Source organism: Hoplias malabaricus, chromosome X2 (assembly GCF_029633855.1).
Source record: "Hoplias malabaricus isolate fHopMal1 chromosome X2, fHopMal1.hap1, whole genome shotgun sequence".
NCBI lineage: Eukaryota > Metazoa > Chordata > Actinopteri > Characiformes > Erythrinidae > Hoplias > Hoplias malabaricus.
Window position 1 is genome coordinate 9875664 of NC_089819.1, and position 20774 is coordinate 9896437.

Sequence of the window (20774 nt, forward strand, 5' to 3'; positions counted from 1 at the left end):
TTATCCAGTTCAGGGTCACGGTGGGTCCAGAGCCTACCTGGAATCATTGGGCGCAAGGCAGGAATACACCCTGGAGGGGGCGCCAGTCCTTCACAGGGCAACAGACACACACATTTATGAATCGCCAATCCACCTACAGACGTATGTTTTTGGACTGTGGGAGGAAACCGGAGCACCCGGAGGAAACCCATGCGGACATGGGTAGAACACACCAACTCCTCACAGACAGTCACCCGGAGCGGGAATCGAAGCCACAACCTCCAGGTCCCTGGAGCTGTGTGAATGCGACACTACCTGCTGCACCACCGTGCCACCCAATTTGCATATGTGCTTGCCCAAATGTGATACTTAAGGAAGGCATCTGTCCGTGTAAAAGCAGTGCAGACTGTTAGTGTTATAGGAGTAGATTAAATTCAATCAATCAGAAAAGTCCACATGATCCTGAACACCAAAGTCATGTAAACACAAGGTGAATGATGTGAACACACATTCCATTATCAATGTACTTTGCTTATAAATGATACTTCAGCCTCCCTATATTTCAGCAATAAATGTATGCAGCATAGCAGTAGCTGGAAATAATATTGGACTTATTAAAAATTATTCCATGGAAGCTGCTGTTGATAAGCTAGAACAGAGATTATGAAGTTGGCTTCATAATAGAATTTGCTGTTCCATCTTTTAAAGGTGCCACTGTAAATAGGATTACATTTTGAACAGAAAGCTAGCTTCAGATTTGTGCAGTTACGAATGTGTTTTTACAGTGTTAAAAATATAGTTTTAACATGATAAAGGCAATTACACTTGAATGGTGTCTGCATTCCTCCAGACAGAGAAAAAAAGCACATACTCAAAATATTTCAGCCTTAAGAACTTTTCACCCACCATGTAGAACTGCAGCCGATAATGTTTCTTCACTAGACTCAGCACAAACATGCAGAACCCTGCAAACATCCACACACAGACACCAGAAAAGAGACACATAGTGATTAGAGAGGGAGATCTACTAATGGCATTCCCATCTGGGTGTCTAACTATATTTAGATCAGCCACACTGTCACTAATTACACTCTATTTGAGAGGAACTATCCACAGTGTGTCTCATGTTCAGGGAAAAAAGAAAACTCCCACACTAGACCGCCTGCTGCAGAACTGATAAAAAATTGCATCTTGTGATCCCCAGGGTAATGCAGAGAAAGCATTTAAACTAATCAAGTTACATTATGCATGGTTTAACATCATTTAAAGAGACTGCTAAAAACAAAACTCAGACTTTGTATGATGAAAATACGATTATGTTAATTGTTTTTTTGTTATTAATACATCTATCAACTTGGTGACCTTCCTAATAAAGCTCCCAGACACATACATCCAAGACCTGACTTCTGTCTTTAAAAACTGCCATTGGTACAATGCACCATCATTGCCCTGATTTGCACCTTACAACAATTTTCAAATCAGGAATTGGAGTTTCCAGGCTGTGAACAGGGTTCAGAATTGACATGACTGACTGAGAGTCAATATTTAGTCTTCCATTTTTGCTCTAGAGCAGTGGTTCTCAAACTGTGGTACGTGAAGCAGGAAGTGGTGGTATGAGAGGTGACTTCTGAAAATTACTACTTAATTTAAGAATTAGTTCATAACTGAAAAAGGTTCATGTGTAAACTACATAATGTTTCACAGTTTTCATAATTAAACTTTGTTTGTGTAAATGTAGTTTGTGTAAAAACATGGGAAGGGTTTTCCGATGATGTTTCAAGTTCTGAAGCCTGGTTCATCCCCACTGCGAAACATGGAACAAAATTGCCAAAATCGCTGGACTACAACATTGTCCCAGCAGCCACAGACATCCCCTGATTCTCCTTCACCTGGTCTCCTATCCATGCTTTCTGGCCATGTATTCATACCACCATCACCTGAGCTTCTTAATCTTTTATTTAATTATTTGCCTGTCAAAGTATTAAGAACAAACACTACATGAGAGAAATGATGCAGAAGCCTCAACAAATATGAGATCAATACTTCTGAAATAACATGTGTCCAGCATGTGTCTTTTTTCTCTATCGCTTGCTTGTTTTGCTGGATTTTGACACGTTCTGCCGAATATCTTTGGTCTAATCAAGACACAGCTTTTCAAGGTTTGCTTTGTACATTCTGAAATTCTGAATCAGTGGCTGCGCTCCACACGTCACCCTGGTTTACATTAGACATCATTAGGGGGCATGGATATTTAATCCCTCATCAGGGGGGTTGTAAAAACAATTATAATCAAAGCAAAAAAAACAACAACAAAATCTCTCAATCTTGCTTGTTTCTGTGTCTCCCTGACCATCTAAAGTTTATTGGCCAAACCGTAGTGGATGGAAACCCCTCTCAATTTTTTTTTGCCAATATTTCTTTATTGCTTATAGTGTTTGTGAAAAACTCGGACAGAAAATTTGTCTTGTGTCTTAAATGATCAAAATATGAATGATGTGCTGATAGTGGGGCATCAAAATCAGAGCAAAACGCTTCAGTAGACCTACATTCACAATTAAACAACATCCATGATATACACCCATTAATCTGACCACTTGTTTCTACATTCACTGTGCATTCTTTCAGCTCCAGGGACTACATAGGACTACTTTGTAGCTCTACAATTACAGAATGTAGTTGCTCTTCATGCATTGCTTGTCCCCTTTAACCCTGCTCTTCAATAATTAGGACCACCACAAGACCACCACTGCAGGTATGATTCGGTTGGTGAATCATTCTCAGTGCTGTAGTGACATTGATGTGGTAGTGGTGTGTTAGTGTGTTTTGCTGGTACGAGTGAATCAGACACAATCTCCTTGAGTACTCTTGCTCAAGAAAACCACACAACTATTAAGGTTTGTACACAGCCAAAAAAAAAAAAAACACACACAATTTTGTGCCTGTCAAATATCGGGACTATTTTATTCTATAAATTAAGCTTCATTAATTTTTTCTCTGGAAAATTAACACATCCATGTTCAGGCTTAAAGCTTGAACACTGAATGTAAATTTGCCACAACAACCTGTTAACAAGCTCATTTTAAATTTAAGTTTAAATCTCCTGATGGAACTTAAGACAACACTTCTAATTCAAATTGTATTTTAACTTTGATTTTAATACACAAATGATGAATTGTTTAACTCCACTGAACACCTCTGCATTGAACCCGTGTTAAAATCTTGACTAAAAATGTTGAATTCATCTCTCCTCTTAACCTGACACTTGTGAGACTTGTGAGTTGAGCTGTTATGAGTATATGAACATAAACAGAGTCTTTGTGTCAGAAGATTAACCGCATCCTGTTTGCAGAGCTTCATGTTAGAGCACTGCACACACCTGCTAAATGTCTGCACACACACCCATTCATTAACCCTTGGCAGTGGACTTCAGTGAAAGAAAAACAGGTTAAAGCATTTATCTTCCTGTTTTACACACAAAAAATATACATGCACACTAATATTATATTTATAAATTCATTAACTTATTTACATCCCTGCACTTTATTCTGCTTTCTCAAAACATATGTCAAAAAGAAATTACAGTATTTCTACTGATGAGAAAAAGTGATCATTGATTTTACTTTATTTAATTAAATGTTATCAGGATATGGTCATTGTTTTCCTCCAATATCATTACAAAAATAAATACATAAATAAATAGGGATGTCCGATTCTGATTTCAAAGATTTGTATCAGAGTCAATCAAGGCATTTGTTGTTTAACTGATTATCTGCTTTAGCACAAACACTCTGTGTCCATACCAGCAACACCTCTGCGGAGTTATTTCAAGTCATACAAGGCACACCAGGTGTGTGTATATCTTTATAAGGCTAGAGACCAAAATACTGAAAACTGAAGGTTATTACTATTTCAAAAATGTATTTTAAATCACTGATACACTCTGACTTAAACCTCATGAACAGTTTGAGGCATTATTCTCAATAATGCACAAAAAACATGCTTTTTTTTTTTAATTTAGTTTGTTCTTGCTACCGCATATGTGCGGTAGTCTCCCTACTAGTCTTTGACCCTCCCCTGCTTATGGTGCACATCAACCAGACTGGCCCTTTTTGTTGAAGGATGGGACTTTGTCCTTAAATAGACTCAATGTTGAGCGTTATGAGGATATGCATTGATTTTTCAATCAGTGGAGGCTTAGGTGCTTTAAACAGTTGGTGTTTAGGTGCCGCAGCCTTGGACTGAGGTTTTGTTTTACACATTGATTAACACCCTAAAATATAAGGAGCGGTGGCTACAATTTTCCACAAGACTATATTAATATACTATGCACACAGTTTACCATATCTATGCATAGTGTAAATGCTCCCTTGCTTCCTTCCAAATTCTCCCAGGCCTTCCAAACCTGCCACACTGTGCCTCGATGAATGAAAAATGTCAGAAAATATTAAGTTGAACCAACAAATTGGATATTATCAGAAATAGAGTAAGTTCACATAGAGGAGCAAGAATAGCTTAGCTACTGGCCCCACACTCAAACAATCTAATCTCCCACCCATCCTAGGTTTGATAGGTTGCAAATTAATATGATTATGCACTTGTATGTAATTTATTGTGCAATATTGTAAGTAATTTATACAATCGAAACTTGTATGCTCTTTATAATACATTTAAATAAAGGGAGCATTTAAATACATTTAAATTTAGGATATCATAACCCTTTTTGGACAAGTTGTTTTTCTTTAGAGCACTTGATATTGTTTTTTATTTTATTTATTCTTGGTGATATACCAAGACACAATAACCGTTGCCATCCTGTCATGTTTCATTCTGCACTTTGTTTGATGTTGCGCAACTCAGTTAAAGAAAGACTGTATATTTGTCTTTGTACAGTTTATTTACATATACATATTTGTTAGGGTTGGACTAAACTTCAAGCACTATTAAATCTATAACTATTACCAGCAACTAGGCCAGCTTTACTCATTATATTTGGCAGTTTATTACACAGATGTGGAAAATAATTCTGACATCATCATTTTACTGAATCTCTAACAACAGGTTAACAGAGACATTGTGCACATTTCCTCAGATAATCTCATAATATCACCTTCTAATATTCTTAAATTTTAACATGCAAGTATCTCACCAGTGAGGTAGAGGGCGAATGAGATGAAGCGATGGTATTTGCTGAGAATCCTTAGAGGCTCCTCCCTCTGCACCAGCGTGAAGAAATAATCTGTCACCGTCTCACCATAGAAAAAGTAGTTCACACACAACAGGAAGTACCTGAAAAAACACCATCGGTTTAGAGAGGACTAAAATAGATTAAAAGGGGGGAAGAAAAAATTATTAACAAAAAAAAACAAACACATATTTAGCAGACCCTAGTCCAATATACAATCGGTCTTATTTCCTTAAGCTATGTTGTTATAATCTTGACAAATGCTCCAACTTATTATGTGCATGTGTTGTCTGTGTGTTGATTATGTATACATATAATTTTTAAAAAGCTATTTTGGTTCATCAGGTGTGATGCACTCACAGAATAAATATAATTCTAGCATTATCTTCTTTTAGCAGTCCAGAGCCTCGCCAGAATCATTGGGCACAAGGCAGGAACACACCCAAGACAGGACCCCAGTCCATCACAGGGCATCACACAATCACCCAAACACTCATACATGTGGGCCATTTCACACAGAAAATCTGTACATGTATGTATTTTTTGACCATGGAAGGAAAATAGAACACCCAAAAGAAAGGCGCACACACTGGGATAACTCACCAAATTCACAAATCAAGTATTGATCCCAGGACCTCGGGTCTAAGGAGCTGTGTGGCAGTAACACTGCCTACAGTGTCCCCATACAACCCACCCAAATTGCCACCTTGTGTTTTGTGCTAATTTTAGTAAAATACATGCATATTAAGATGATAGATTATTGGAAAATAGTATACTATTAGTAATATACATGCATATTAAGTTGATAGATTATTGGAAAATAGTATACTATTAGTAATATACATGCATATTAAGTTGATAGATTATTGGAAAATAGTATACTATTTTCCAATAATCTATCATCTTAATATGCATGTATATTACTAAAATTAGCACCAAACACAAGTTGGCAATTTCTACTAGAAAATGATTACAGGAACTAATTATACATGATTAAAAGGGGACTTCATTGATTTTAAGCATTACGTGTAGAACACCTCTATATGAACAACAGCACATTATGTTAGTTAATATATATTACAAATTAGAAATGCAGAGTGTTTTACAGAATTAAGAATGCTAACAAAACCTACAAATAGTGCCTTCATGCATACTACACACAGAGAAATGAAAATTAGAAAATTAACTGTGTTTCGGCTGAGATCAGTCTGTAAAGTTGAGAAAATGTCACAGAAATGTTCAGATTTTTGTCAGTCCTCTACTATAGAAACAGGAAACATAATGCTTGATAGTATTTCAGTTAAATATACTACACATAAAAATTTGAATTACAGGCGAAAAATCTTACTCTGGAGATCCCTAGGGGTCACAGTTTGAAACAATTCTTTTTCCAAGCCATGAATATTGTATTTTTTACTCATGTTCAGAACTGTTCAGGCCAAAGGTGGAAGAGAGGATATGGATTCCAGGGTGAATCATTTTACCTCTAAATCTTTTAATTTTCGTACAATTCTAAACTACTACTCTATGATCTAAAAGGGACATTGTTACCTCGACTTTGCTGATGAGAAAGAAATGTGAAGCTGGATGGGCAGAGGAAAGCACTGATTTAGAAAAGGAAAAAAAATATCAGGGTCTGGTTATGCAGCCAGAGTTAATGAGTAACAAAATGTCACACTGACCTCTACACAGAAGCTTATAAACTGCACAAAGTGGGCAGATGTATGAGTTAAAGAAAAAAAAAAGACAGAGGAGGACAGAGAGAGGGAGAAGTGTGGAAAAGTGCAGTAGGAAGTCTGGAAGATCTCACCAGCTGAGAGTTCTGAACCAGGGGAGGTCGTAAGAGTGATATACACTGTAGCCAATGGTGATGATCTCCTGAAAACACTTGATCTGCACACAGAGCACCTGCAGCAGACAGGATACGATGAATATTTAATAACCAATAATAATCATTTTTAAAAAATGTTTAAAAGATGATCAAAATTACTCAGAATAAAATCTTGCTGCATTAAAAGTAGGACTATCAAATCATGAAGACAATTAATCAGATTACTATGTGCATAAGATTACATGTTTTTATAATTCTTTAATTCTCAGGTTTATCATTACTCCACATTAAACAGATTATATTTTGCCAGAGTATTACCAAGATAATTACAGCTATGTACTAAAAAGTGCACAATAAACATGGTATTAAAAAGATGAAGATAAGAAAAACACCCACAATCATCATCAGCACCATTGGGCCAAGATAGATGATAAAGAAGAAGAAGGTGATCATCGCCAGTGTGAGGATGCCCCTCACCCACCAGTTCTTCCATCTGTGTAGTGGAAACACACAGATGATTAGATGGGATGTTTAATCATCTAAATTAAAGGAAGCAAGCTGCTCAAACGGTCGCTATTAGCAAAATAGGCTGTGGCCTGAGAGTGTGCTGATCAATCAATAAATTCCTTCCATTCTCCAGTCTCTATGGAAAACCATCAACGAAAACCAGCAATCAAATACTCTCATGCACAATTCATATAACACCAGATTTAGGCCTGCAAGCTAAATATGGGTAGAAGAAAAGAGGGCAGTTAAAATAATCAGTGTATAACAATGGACTCAGGCAGCAAAACTCAGACTTATAACCTGCTTTTATATAACTTGTTATTTATTATAATATGCTCTCAGAAAAAAAAAAAAACGTATGGTAGAGGTACATTATTGTACCTGAAGGTACACAGAGTGTAAACGTACCTTTAAAGATACGTTTGATGTAATGTTAAAGTCCAGTTGTGTTCCCTAAAGGTATATTACATTCTCTTCTCCAGGTGGAGAGGTGAATATCTGTAATCTTTCATTACAGAACTGTATAAAATTAAAGAACATAATACAGTGGAACCTCTACCTACGAACTTGATCCGTTCCGTGACCCGGTTCGTAAATAGAAAAGTGAATTTTCACCATTTAAAATAATGGAAAAGCAATGAATGCATTCCAGCCCACCCCGAAAGTCACCCTTTTTGCACTGATATATGTTTACAAAACTCTCAAATTAGTAAAAAAATACATGTAGCATTACTAAAAATAAAAAAGAAATACAGTGGAAACAGTAATAAAAAAGAAATAAAAAAGTTTTAAGTGGTTAAACATCGCTACCTTGAAGACGTGACGACTGGCTGGAGGAGTAACACAGGCACTGGCTGTATAACGGGAGGTGGGAGTGGGTGGAATAACGGAGAGTAGGAGGGTGAATGTGGGGAGACGAAGCGTAGATACGGCTTAACTTAGCACGAATTTCGATGTCTGCTATTTACACTAATGCTAAATTAGTTATTTTAAGTTATATACAATTTGCTAATCTTAAAAGCTCACTCAAGTCTGGGGGCGCTGGGAGACTCGCCTATTGGGGTCAGTGGCTATTTCCAGCCGCCGGTTCGACGGAGGCTCGGGTTCATTTCTAGAGTCATGGTTCGTTGGTGGAGGCAAAAAATATTCAAATGCCCGGTTCGTATCTTGGAAAGTTCGTTAGTATAGGTGTTCGTTAGTAGAGGTTCCACTGTATAAGTCCTGGAGATGGAATGCGGCGTGTGAAATCCACACAATTTTGAAATCTACAATTATAATAGAATAAGGTACAAACATGTATGATACATGATGGTACCACCACAGAGACAGCAAAAGGTACCACCACAGCGACAAATTTTCTGACAGTGTATGGTGTATCAATCCTTTAGGAGGACAAAGGCAAAGAGTGTTCCCCACTGGACTAATTATACTTTAAGTCACATGTTTAAATGATAAAGAAAGGTTTTGTATATCTTGCATTTAATCTCCTTGTAAACTCATATTCAGATCGGTTATGACTTGTTATTGGGGCCTCGAGTGATAAACACACTCTGGGCTTCTAGAGATAAACACACTCACATCCTCCCTCAATGCTGAGCCTGTGGAACGTGTGTGATCGAACAAAATTATGTTGAATATATGATAAAAGCTATATATTGCTCATAATATACACTGGACTATGTTACTACAACGACGAAGTGTAACTTCATGGTATTCGTGGTATTAGCAGAATCTATGTCCAACACTAAAATGTGTGCTTATCTGGCTAAAGTTAGCAGGTGCTACCATTCATTCATTCATTATCTGTAACCGCTTATCCAATTCAGGGTCGCGGTGGGTCCAGAGCCTACCTGGAATCATTGGGCGCAAGGCAGGAATACACCCTGGAGGGGCCGCCAGTCCTTCACAGGGCAACACAGACACACACACACACATTCACTCACACCTACAGACACTTTTGAGTCACCAATCCACCTACCAACATGTGTTTTTTTTTTTTTTTTGGACCGTGGGAGGAAACCGGAGCACCCAAAGGAAACCCACGCAGACACGGGGAGAACACACAAACTCCTCACAGACAGTCACCCGGAGCAGGAATCGAACCCACAACCTCCAGGTCCCAGACTGCGATACTACCTGCTGCGGCACCGTGCCGCCCTGAGGTGCTACCACTGGCCCTCATTCATCAGTAACTCTCAAAAACCTGACTATAACACTGTTGTCAATGAAGTTTGGGTTCCACTGATATAAAGTGTAACTATAGCCATTACAACCACACAGCAACTTCAGAAAAGCACTTATTACCAGAATCGATATCTAAGGCTAAAAAGTGAGCCAATCAGGCCAAAGTTAGCAGTGAGTGAACATTCAAAAACTTGAATCTAACACTTTGGTCAACAAAACATGTTACTAAAGAACACAGCAACAACTTAAGAAAGTGCAACAACATGTAATTACTTACTAGTCCAAAAGAAGGAATAATAATAATAATAATAATAATAATAATAATATACGGTGCTTTTCATAACCCAAAGACCCTGTTTATGATGGGATGAACACGTAAAGAAAATCTATCTGTCTTGTGTCATGTCATGTGATGTCTCTTTCAGCTCACTTTACTGAGTAATGTCAGTCTAATATTAACTCTTATACAGGGCTTTGTCACTTTCTCTGTCACACTTTCTCCTCATTGTTTCGTCTGACAACTCTGTCTTGTTTCAACCTCTGCCACAAAGTTTTTACTAGGACAACCAAAATAGATTCTTCATGTAGTAAGCTAAACACCTCTGAGCTATGTGCCACTGAACTTTTCTCAGTTGCTGCGAGAGTTCTCTGCCCCGTTATTCTGAATTTGCAGAGTTTAGTTTGTAAAGAAGCAGCCCTAGAGACCTATTACAAGTCAGAGGAGCATTACAATAATTTTGAAGCTGTCATTTTAAGGTAAAAATACTGGATTTGAAGTGTTCCTTCAAATGAAGAATACCTCGCAATTTCACATAGAGATTTACAGATTATAAACTGAAGTAAAAACATGTGCTAATACTGGGTTGGTACTCAAATACTGGTGTGACATCAGTGCAACTTACTTATAATAATAATAATAATAATAATAATAATAATAAAAGTGTTTTCAAAGGACATACTGGTGCTAATGTAGTCACTGTAATCAGTAAATATAAAAAAATATATTAAAATGAAGAAACAGAAACACCTATAATATCAAAATTGAGCATTGGAATCTATAAACATGTCCTCTCATGTTTGAGTGACCAAGGACCAACATGTTTCAGGTTACCGGGAAGACAGCCCTGACAGGGCTTTGTTGAGAACCTCCGGCGTGTCATCGGCAGGTGGAGGAACTTCAGTAACACCCGAGTCCAGTTTACACTCATTATCTGACGCCCCTCCATCTCTCTCCAACTTATCTTCTGCTTCTGAACCCTAGAGAGAGAGAGAGTGATACATAAAATACTGCTCTATATTCTTTAAATTATAAAAACATTATTATTGTCATTATTTTTGTTAGAAATTGTTAGTCTACTTGGTTTTGTTCAATGTGTGTACAGGTATAATCTTCATTAAAAAACAGTAACCAATAAAGACAGAACAGCTAAATATTGAATAATCACAGCAATGTTCCAAAATCGAGAGGCTGTTACTGCAGCAAAAGGGGACAAACTCACCATTTATACCCTCGATTTCAGAATAAACACTACATGAGTAGGTGTCTACAAACCTTTTGAAAAAATTTATTTAAACATATCAGAGAATCAATCATGTCATTCTGCATTCATTTTGATTAATGTTTGCATTGTATTAAACACTGAACATTCACTGGATAAGGAACGCTTACCTTGCTTCTACACTCACTGTCCATTCTCTCAGCACCACTGGCCATAAAGGAGCCCACCTGCTTCTCTGCATACTTTATTTCCATTTCACCTTGCTCTTCACTGGTCACTTCACTGGTATCATTTGGGTGGTAGATCATTGCTGCAATGACGCTAACATGATAGTAATGTGTTGGAGAGACAGCAGTGCTGCTAGAGTTTTAAAAGCCTTCCTTGTCACTGCTGGACTGAGAATAGTCCACCAACCAAAATCATCCAGCCAACAGCATCCTGTGTCCACTGATAAAGCACTAGAAGAAGGCAAACACAAACTGTGCAGCAAAAGATAAGCAACTGTCTCTGCCTTTACATCTACATGCTGGACCAAGAGTGGACAGTGAGTAGACACCATGTTAAAATCTCCAGCAGCACTGCTGTGTCTGATCCACACATACATGTGCAACATACAATAACACACCACCAACATGTTAGTGTCACTGCAACACTAAGAATGATTCACCACCCTGAATCCACCACCCATACCTACTCTGTGAAGGTCCTGACCTTTGATGTACCAAGTGAAAATGGGATGGAAAAAAAATGAAGATGGAGAGAAACAGATGGACTACATACAGTCTGTACGTGTTGAACTACAAAGTGCTCCTATAAATTGGCCAGTGCAACTCATAAAGTAGATAAAGAGTGTAGATACACGGTACGTGTTCCTAATCCAGTTATCTTTTACTATCGTTCAGTTACCGCTCATATTAAATATTCAGATTTAAACTATGCTGTAGTACACACTTCCAATTTATTTCAAATTTCTTGGTAAGTTACAGTTTACAAAATAAGCAAATGTTTACAGCTTTTTTTCTGTTTGTTACATTTGTAGTAAAATAACACTTTTTAATAAATATAACCATGTAATATTATTGATATTTATTAAATATATTTAATTTACTACAATTAATATTTGTATAACATTGATTTTGTTTCAATAGTGTGTTCTTGAAATGAATACAAATATTTTTCAGTGTTTTTTCTTATCGCCAAGTATATCGTTATCACCAAAATACCCTGAAATATCGTGATATTATTTTAGGGCCATATCGCCCACCCCTGGTATCTGTATTAGCATTGCAAAGATATATGGAAACAGTTTATTTCTATAGGGGTAATGCTGTCAAATTAATACAAAGTTCATATTTTTATTTTAGCTTTATAGCCAAGCATCACTTAAACAAGGCATCATCAAACAGCAGAGTGCCAATTCTATACAGATCCATAAGCAATTTTTGATACATGAATTCAAAAAATAATGTCCAAGGAGAATTAAATTATATATTTCTGTGAGTCCTGTATTTTTCTAAAACTAGGAACTGTTTTTCCTGATAATGAAGATTGTGTCTTGATTACTTTTACTGTTAATGTAGATCTTAAGATAATTACAATAGGACTTATTTTTTCGGTAAACAAAGCTTTCTGTTCACTATGTAAATAAAATAAGTTCTTAATAAGTGTAAGCTATAGCATACTATTTAGACTTTAGTTTGGGCCTTTGCTGGGAGACCAATTTAATATAATCTTAACTGAGTAACACTGACATAAATGCTTGCTCTTCTAATGTAAATTAAATTTAGCCAAAACGTGGATTGGAATATTCGTTAAATCTAAACAAATATCCAGTGTTGATAATTACTTATTAAGAAATATCTGTTAATGTAATATGACTCTAGTGTATGCTTGGACTACACTTGTATCCCAACAACAGAACCACGTGCCATGAAGCAGTCTGTTGTCATGGCATTACAGAAACCCCAGTCACGAGTACAGTATCACTGTAGCAACAGCCTGCAAAGTGTGATGTCAGCCTTGACAACCAGGGTGGCTTCTAGAACACATACACACTCACTCTCTCTCTCTCACTCACTCTCCCTTTTTTTTTAAATTTCCTGATCCTAATGACTACATTCACAGACTTGTCCGGAAGGTAGAGAAGTGAGTGGGCGAATGACTCCATTCTAGCTCTCTTTCTCTCTGAACAATGACACCCAGCATCTCCATCTGACTAAAGGGATCCTTCTGGGAGGAGTTTGGGTTTCCATGGAGATGGTGCACTTCCTGTCATTCAGGATGTCAGGGTTAAAAATATACTAGTTGGCCCCCTTCCCTTCCAGTCCATAAGACACAAATAGCTGTTCAGAAACTAAGGGCATCCTTTGGATGCTAGACAGAGAGACAGGACAGACTAAAAGAAAAAAAAAATAGAATTAGAGATACGAAACAGTAAGTGGGACAGAAAAAAGAGAGGAGTGGAGAGAAACATAGAAAGCAAGGAAAAAAAAAGCAAGTGAAAAAGGAAAGAAAAGAATGGCGTGGGTGGGAAAGCATTCAAAATAATGTAAAAAAAAAAAATATCCTCCATCCTCATATTCCTGGCAGGTTCCTGTTCTATTTTTTCTTCACTATGACACAGTGATTCATATTTGTTGATTTGGCTGAGAGCACTGTGTAATCCCATGAAGCTGAAGCTCCATGAATCACACAAGAACAATGACGTTTATGTTGAATTAAAGATGATAAACTTCAGGTTCTATGTACTGAAGGGTTCTTTCTACCAGGACACCCTGTCAGGAAACTCCAACGAATCAAAACAAAGCGCTTCAGGGTCTGGGTAGGAATTTTGTATGAATTTGGGTCATGAAGGGAAGGTATTCAGTGCACGGATAAAGAAATTTTGGCTACATTAAATATGTCATCTGATATTTTGATGTACTCATGATGATACATGAACATTTGTAAATATATTAAAGCAAATATAAAAGAGGAGCTGTGCCTATCTGGAAAAGAATTAGAGATTATTTCTTCTAGTCTAGTATGAACTTTGTCCTACTTTAATGGTGCACAACATTTTTTTCCATCACATACTGATTTAAATAGTACCATTGTGGCCTAAACCTTTTACCACTCTTCCCAGTATTTTGTCATTTTTTTGTCATTGTCATTTTTTTATTCCTGCATTTACAGTTCTTTGCTTCTTACACGTTTGGCACAAGGACCTGCTAAAAAATCTGGCCAAGTCAATCACTGTGGTAAAAAATGAGATTTAGATCATTTTAACACATAAAATATCAAAACCTATATTAAAAATAGCCAAAAACCAATAATAATGCTGATGAAACCACGACACAGATTTATAACCTTCAATTTATTAGTCAAACAGGTTCAATGTGTGGTATGTATAATCCTAACTCCATTAGCCATATGTAAAAAAAATAATCATGGGAAATTGGATAATTAAAAAAAGTATCTCAGAGGATTTCATTAGTTCCAACTCCACTGTAAATTAGGACAAAATATTCAGCAGAAATGATGATCTGGAGTTAACCACACTGGTGCAGTATCCCTTTAAAATAATTTAAAGGAGCAATATGTAATTTCGACACAAAGCATTTAAAATGTAAAATATAATACAGATTAAAAATAGTGGAGAGAGCCGTCTCCCTCCTCCTCCACAGACCGGACAGGTGGATAGTTTGAGGAAAAACTGAACATACGCGAGTGAGCGCAATACGTGTTTAAGAACTGTGGATAGTAACAGCTAAACTAATGTGCCATAATCAATACATTTACACAGAAAAAGTGTTCATCATTTCAGTAAAACATCTACCTATGCTACAGAAAGGCAAAAAAGGTGAACAAGCAGCTGCCATTTTCCCTGTATTTACAAGCCTTTACTCTCTAAATCTACATTAAGTATTTCGACTTGACAGGTCTAGAATCATCTTACTTGTCTATTTCCCCTTCCAGCATAAATATCATTTTAGGAGGAAGATCTTGGTTTCTTATTCACAATTTTTATTTTCAAACATTTATTAATTTAAGTCTTATTCACATTATTTGCCCACTTCTTACCCGAATACTCCATTCCACCTTAAATAGGTTGCTATGTGAAGCAAAAGTGCTAGCTTGTGAAACAACTGGGAGGATAGCAGAAAACTGCAATAGGGGGCATGGCAAGAAAAGTTTGGAAACCACTGCCTTAATCTATTGTCCCTTTCACATATACATGGTAATGTATATGTATTTACTATTTCATTTCTTTTCAAAACACCTATAGTTTACTAGTATCAGGTGACTGGGGAAAACTTATGAAGTAGATAAATCAGAAGAGACTTGTGGCTCTGTTTCTTTAGGTCAGCTGCTCTCCATCACGTCTACATTAGCCGATAGCTAATGTAACAGACTAAAATTACTTTACACACTCAGATAATCCTATTAAACACAAAAAGACCTGTGTATGCGTTTGGAATAAACTGACCATATCACCTCAAAAGAAACATGCAGTCAAGCACACAAGACATACTTGGTAGGAAGCCTAAAAAAAAACCCTAATACAATCCAAGTGGTTACCAGGCATCTAAACTTACGGACAATGTGACATTGGTTGCCCCCTTTGTCACATTCATTACACGAAAAATTTAAATCTCATTAACATTACAACTAAAGTCAGTCAGTATGTGTCTTAACCAATATTTTACTCAAAACCAAATATTAAATCATTCGATTAAGACAAATATATCGGAGCAAGCTTTGGCCATTCACAGAGTCACAAATATCATTTCAGGCTACTATACAATGTTCATTTTGCTCCTTTCCCATGCTTACATGTAAAAAGGAGGTGTGCCCACAAGGGCAAAGTAAAGATATACACACAAAATAAATAAATAAATAATAAGTAAAGATGTGTAATGATGTCATATGATTAATCTGATTCTACAGATATGAGATCTGCTCCTTCCAGGATTACATATTCTGATTCACAAGAAATATAGTAATATATCTGATATACATATATATATATATATATATATATATATATATATATATATATATATATGATATATATATATATATATATATATATATAATATATATATGATTCATGCCAGCATATACTGCCAAAAACTGGGCATAAGAAGCAGAGGTCTTCAGTGGTCCATGTTAAATAATCAGAAACGAAAAGGGTACATTTTGGTGACACGTTTCTAAATTTTAATACATTTTAAAACAGTGGATATTTTTAAGATATGCACTTAAAAAAAGTATATGAATCATCAGGCAAGCAAGTCTGAACTTGCAAAAAGCCAGCTACTCACCATCAATGCCACACCCTTTTCCAGATTTTCCAAATGCTGTTCCATATTTACAACCACTCCAAAATTCACTTCAAGTTGTAAAACCACTGTTAAGTGTTCTCTTTGCAGAAGCAGGTTTGGTAAACCTCACCCAAGGGTGGATAACCACAAAGTGCTCTTATTTTTGCTGCGAGAGCTCATTCTGCACAAATATTCTGTTGTAGCTATGCTGGCTAGTTAGGAACCCAAACACAGGCAGGTTTGTTCTGGAGTCCAATTCCAATGTAACTTAATTTTGCTCACATAGCAAATAAGATCTCTGTTCGAATGAGCGTGCATCTTCTCGTCCAGTGTTACTTAGTCCTAGAAATAGAGACTCCTCAACGCTACAAACTTTAGAGTTTTCCTAGTTCTAACACACCTGATTCAAGTCATTAAGGAAATTGATATTGCTTTTATTTTATTATTTTTTTTTTTTTGCAGTATCAGCTCTATATATGAAAGACAATGAGTAGGAAAGTATACTTTCTATAAACTGATTAACCATGAAGAAACAAACAATAACTTGACCAGTGTTATCAGTTATAAATGTATTGCATTTTATTTGCAATTATCAACTGTGGCCATCTGTCTAGGAGGATGTATCATGCAGGTATTTAAATTGATGTATTTGTGGAACCAAGAGTGACTATGTTTACATGCAAAGATTTTCTGCAATCTCATAGATCATAGATTCAGACTGAGGGGTTTACATGTAAATTCTATTCACCAGTCTGATTAAAATTTACATTACATTTACATGAACGCTACAAGTAATCAGATCCAAAATGACACGCATGTGCTAAGTACCACTTAGTGTATATGTTACCATGACAATGAGCCTGTGCACAAGTCCAGTCAAAATAAGAGGTGCACCAGTGTGTTATTTAAGTTTTTTGTTGTTGTGTTGATTTTTTAATTGCTTTAAAATTATGGTGGACTCTGAAAATTAGTTTTAAATACACTTACTAAAACGGGTCGAGAGGTCATGCCTAGGGGTAGACGATATGGCCCTAAAATTACATCACGATATTTCAGGGTATTTTGGCGATAACAATATTCTTGGCGATAAGAAAACACACTGAAAAAAATACTTTTTTTAATTTCAAGAACACACTATTGAAACAAAATCAACATTATACTAATATTAATTATAGTAAATTAAATATATAGCAATAGTATTATATGGTTATATTTATTTTACTACAAATATAACAAACATTAAAAAAACTGTAAACATTTGCTTATTTTCTAAACTGTAACTCACCAAAGATTCTGATATTTTATAAAACAATAATGTAGCATATAAACCTACCACACAACCAATGTACACAAAATTGTGTGCGTATAAACAGCAAATGTAAACAATTATACAAAAAGTAACAAAACAAACACAGAATTGCTGCTGTGCCGAGTCATTGCATAAACAAGTCAGAAAATCATGATATTAATTGTTTATATAGTTTTAAAGATGATGACGATATTATCACAAACGATACGATACGATATGGCACAGCTCTAGTCATGCCTAATTCACACTGGGACATTTAGTCAGTCCTGCAGAGGGTCCGAGCCCTTTCATGGACAATCTACATTTTAACTTTCCTAAAATAAAGATTCCCTTCTTAGGAATCCTGTTCTAAATGTTCATTTCACCTCAGTGATTTTCCTCAAAAACCCTTCACAGAAAACTGGAGGGAGAGAGTCAGACTGAAGAATCTCACAGATTCTGAGTGGAGGCACCATGTCCATAACATATGCCATTTACACCAACCCTCATAAAATAACTTTTCAATTGGGGAAAATAATCAGATACAAGCATTTACAGGACTATTTTTCCATTTATCAGACCACACGGATACAGGAAATGTATCGTAATGGCCTCAATTAGTCTATTCGGTTGTGATGTGTAAACTGGATGCATTTCTGATTGAGCCATTGGTCAGATTCTTAATGGATTATTAGTTTGAATGTAAATTTGGCTGGCTAGTGAGAGGTATAAATTGTGCATGAGGATCCATATAAATTAGGGAACCAGAGACAGTTAAGCATTCAAACACTAACTTGGTACCCATTCTTTCAGAGGAATTCTTGGTACCACTTTAGTAGTGTTACATCATGGGGCCATGAATTATGACAGAAGACAGAGACAAATTATCTTAGACCCTCTAAACTTGGGGAACATGCCTAGTAATTCTTCACAAGCAGTCATGTAGGTTGGTGTGAATGTAATTTTTAGCCTTCAAGTCATCAAGTTGTTTTGTTGCATGCACATGACACCAGATTAGCCATTAGTAAATTTTTGGAAGCACACTTTTACTTGCCATTTTTGGGCAAGTAAACATCAATTAAAGAATATGGTCTACCATTACCATTATTGATGTCAAATTGTGTCAGATTTGTAATCCATACTAATAGGCATCAAATTCTTGATATACTGTCCATAAAAGAGCTGCTGTCAATCACCTGCTGCACACTTCCTGAGAGTTAGGCTTGGTATGTCAAAGTAGGTGCTTCAGATACATTTGAAAGAACTGTTCTAAATCTTTGAAAGCACTGTTCAGTCACACACAATGCCACTAACTGAGGAGAGTGAAGCCAAGCACATTCTTTCCTCAAGACAAGTTAAGCCAGCCACTGACTCTTTGAACCACTGCAGATGTAACACCACTGGACAGCGCAGCAGACCAGAGGACAAACACAGGGCCGACAAAAAACCTTGCTGGCTAACACTGTGCACACTGTGATATGGGGCGAGTGAGGCACCCTTCCCATCCAGAAAGAAAAGCCAATTTTGCCCTCTTGGACCCCTGGCTTTGGAAGACATCACCTGACATTGAACAGGAGTTCTCCCAATGACAGCACCAACACTAGGCACTCAGCTAGCACTGCTGCACTTCCCTAAGCTTTCTAAATCAATTCTCCATTTAAGGGAAAATATGAATAACACTAGACATAATCTGTCAGGGAAACAGATCTTAGCAGATGTTGTAAAGATCTGCAGGAACATTGAAACTAGTGCTGGGACAGAAAAAAACACTGAAATTTGCTGTTCAGGAACCTGAGAGCAAGACACTTCCTCCTCGTCATTCACAGGATCAGTAATTAATATAATACGGCATATCTTAAAGGAGAATTCCTCTTATTCCTATTACTGTTGAGAGTAAACAGTCATTCAGTGGTAATCACTGCACAGTACACAATGAATGACTTATTTGTACATCTTAACAATTTGATCCGACATGTTTTACCCATATAAGGCGTTTAGTAGTGGACTTCGTGAGTTACTCTTTTTCAGTGAAAATATACAGTTCATTCATTGCTTAAAATACATCCGAATACACTAAAACCACAGAGTTACTAACTGTGCAGAATCAATCATTCTAAAATAGTCAATGTAAGACAAGATAGTTATTTAAGCATCCTCATTATTCAGTAAGTTGACTACTGTGTTTACTGAAATCTCTGTGTACTGATAGCAGGGCGAGTCACGACCAGAGATCTGTTCACTGTTTAGTGACCGAGCTAATGTTAGTATGCTCTGACATTAGGCTGGCACATATCTGATTAGAATTTTCCGTTCTACCTTAAACGTCATCGTGACTGCTGCACCATTTAAGGTGGCACGGGTAACTCGCAATTAAGAAGGCAAACTCTGTATCCCCTTTTTAATATAGCTATATTTCCTGTGTTGTTTACCTTATCCTCCGACTGCTGGTGCTTCAGGTCCTGCTCTGTTGTTCCGCGGTGCCTTAACTCTGTCATTTCAACCTCGTTTCGGTGGAAAATGACAGGAATGAAAGAGCGGAAAGCGTTAAAGGCTCCCGTTAATCCCTAATAGCCGTTTTTAGCTTAGCACACTGTACAGCAGCTGTTTGTTTCGGTCGTGTCGCTCAGCAGCGCCCTCAGAGGGAGACTCGCTTTACAACACAGTCACGTTACATACATTAAAATAAGGTTTAATATTAACGTTAGTTATTTTCGTTTTTAAGCGGTGTATTGTGATACAGGAATAGGGTTATGTAGCTCATTAACGGTAATATTACATTTTTAAAAAACCAACGTTCATTCACTCAATCCCTATGTAAAATACACTGCAAAACAACCTGTTTTCAATTTAAATTTTATTTGTTTGTTTGTTTGTTTGTTTGTTTGTAGCTTTCTAACAGACATTTACCCAAATATTATTTAATTGTTTCTACATTCTGTCCATGATATCGGCGCCATTGACCATATATGGTCATTTTGTAACCAACAATTCTGTGGCT

At 36.6% G+C, this 20774-nt stretch overlaps 1 protein-coding gene across 1 annotated transcript in view; it reads right to left on the reverse strand.

Moving 5' to 3' along the window:
• The window catches only part of LOC136676966 (phosphatidate cytidylyltransferase 2-like), a 31022-nt gene extending 10639 nt beyond the window's left edge, over positions 1-20383 (reverse strand). The window contains exons 1-6 of the mRNA XM_066654290.1: positions 20206-20383; positions 10795-10940; positions 7389-7485; positions 6972-7069; positions 5126-5265; positions 886-944 (exon numbers count right to left, since the gene is read on the reverse strand). Of these exons, the coding sequence (XP_066510387.1) occupies positions 886-944; positions 5126-5265; positions 6972-7069; positions 7389-7485; positions 10795-10940; positions 20206-20271 (606 nt within the window). The 5' untranslated portion in view covers positions 20272-20383. The remainder of the gene's footprint in view (positions 1-885; positions 945-5125; positions 5266-6971; positions 7070-7388; positions 7486-10794; positions 10941-20205) is intronic.
• Positions 20384-20774: the final 391 nt, after the last annotated feature.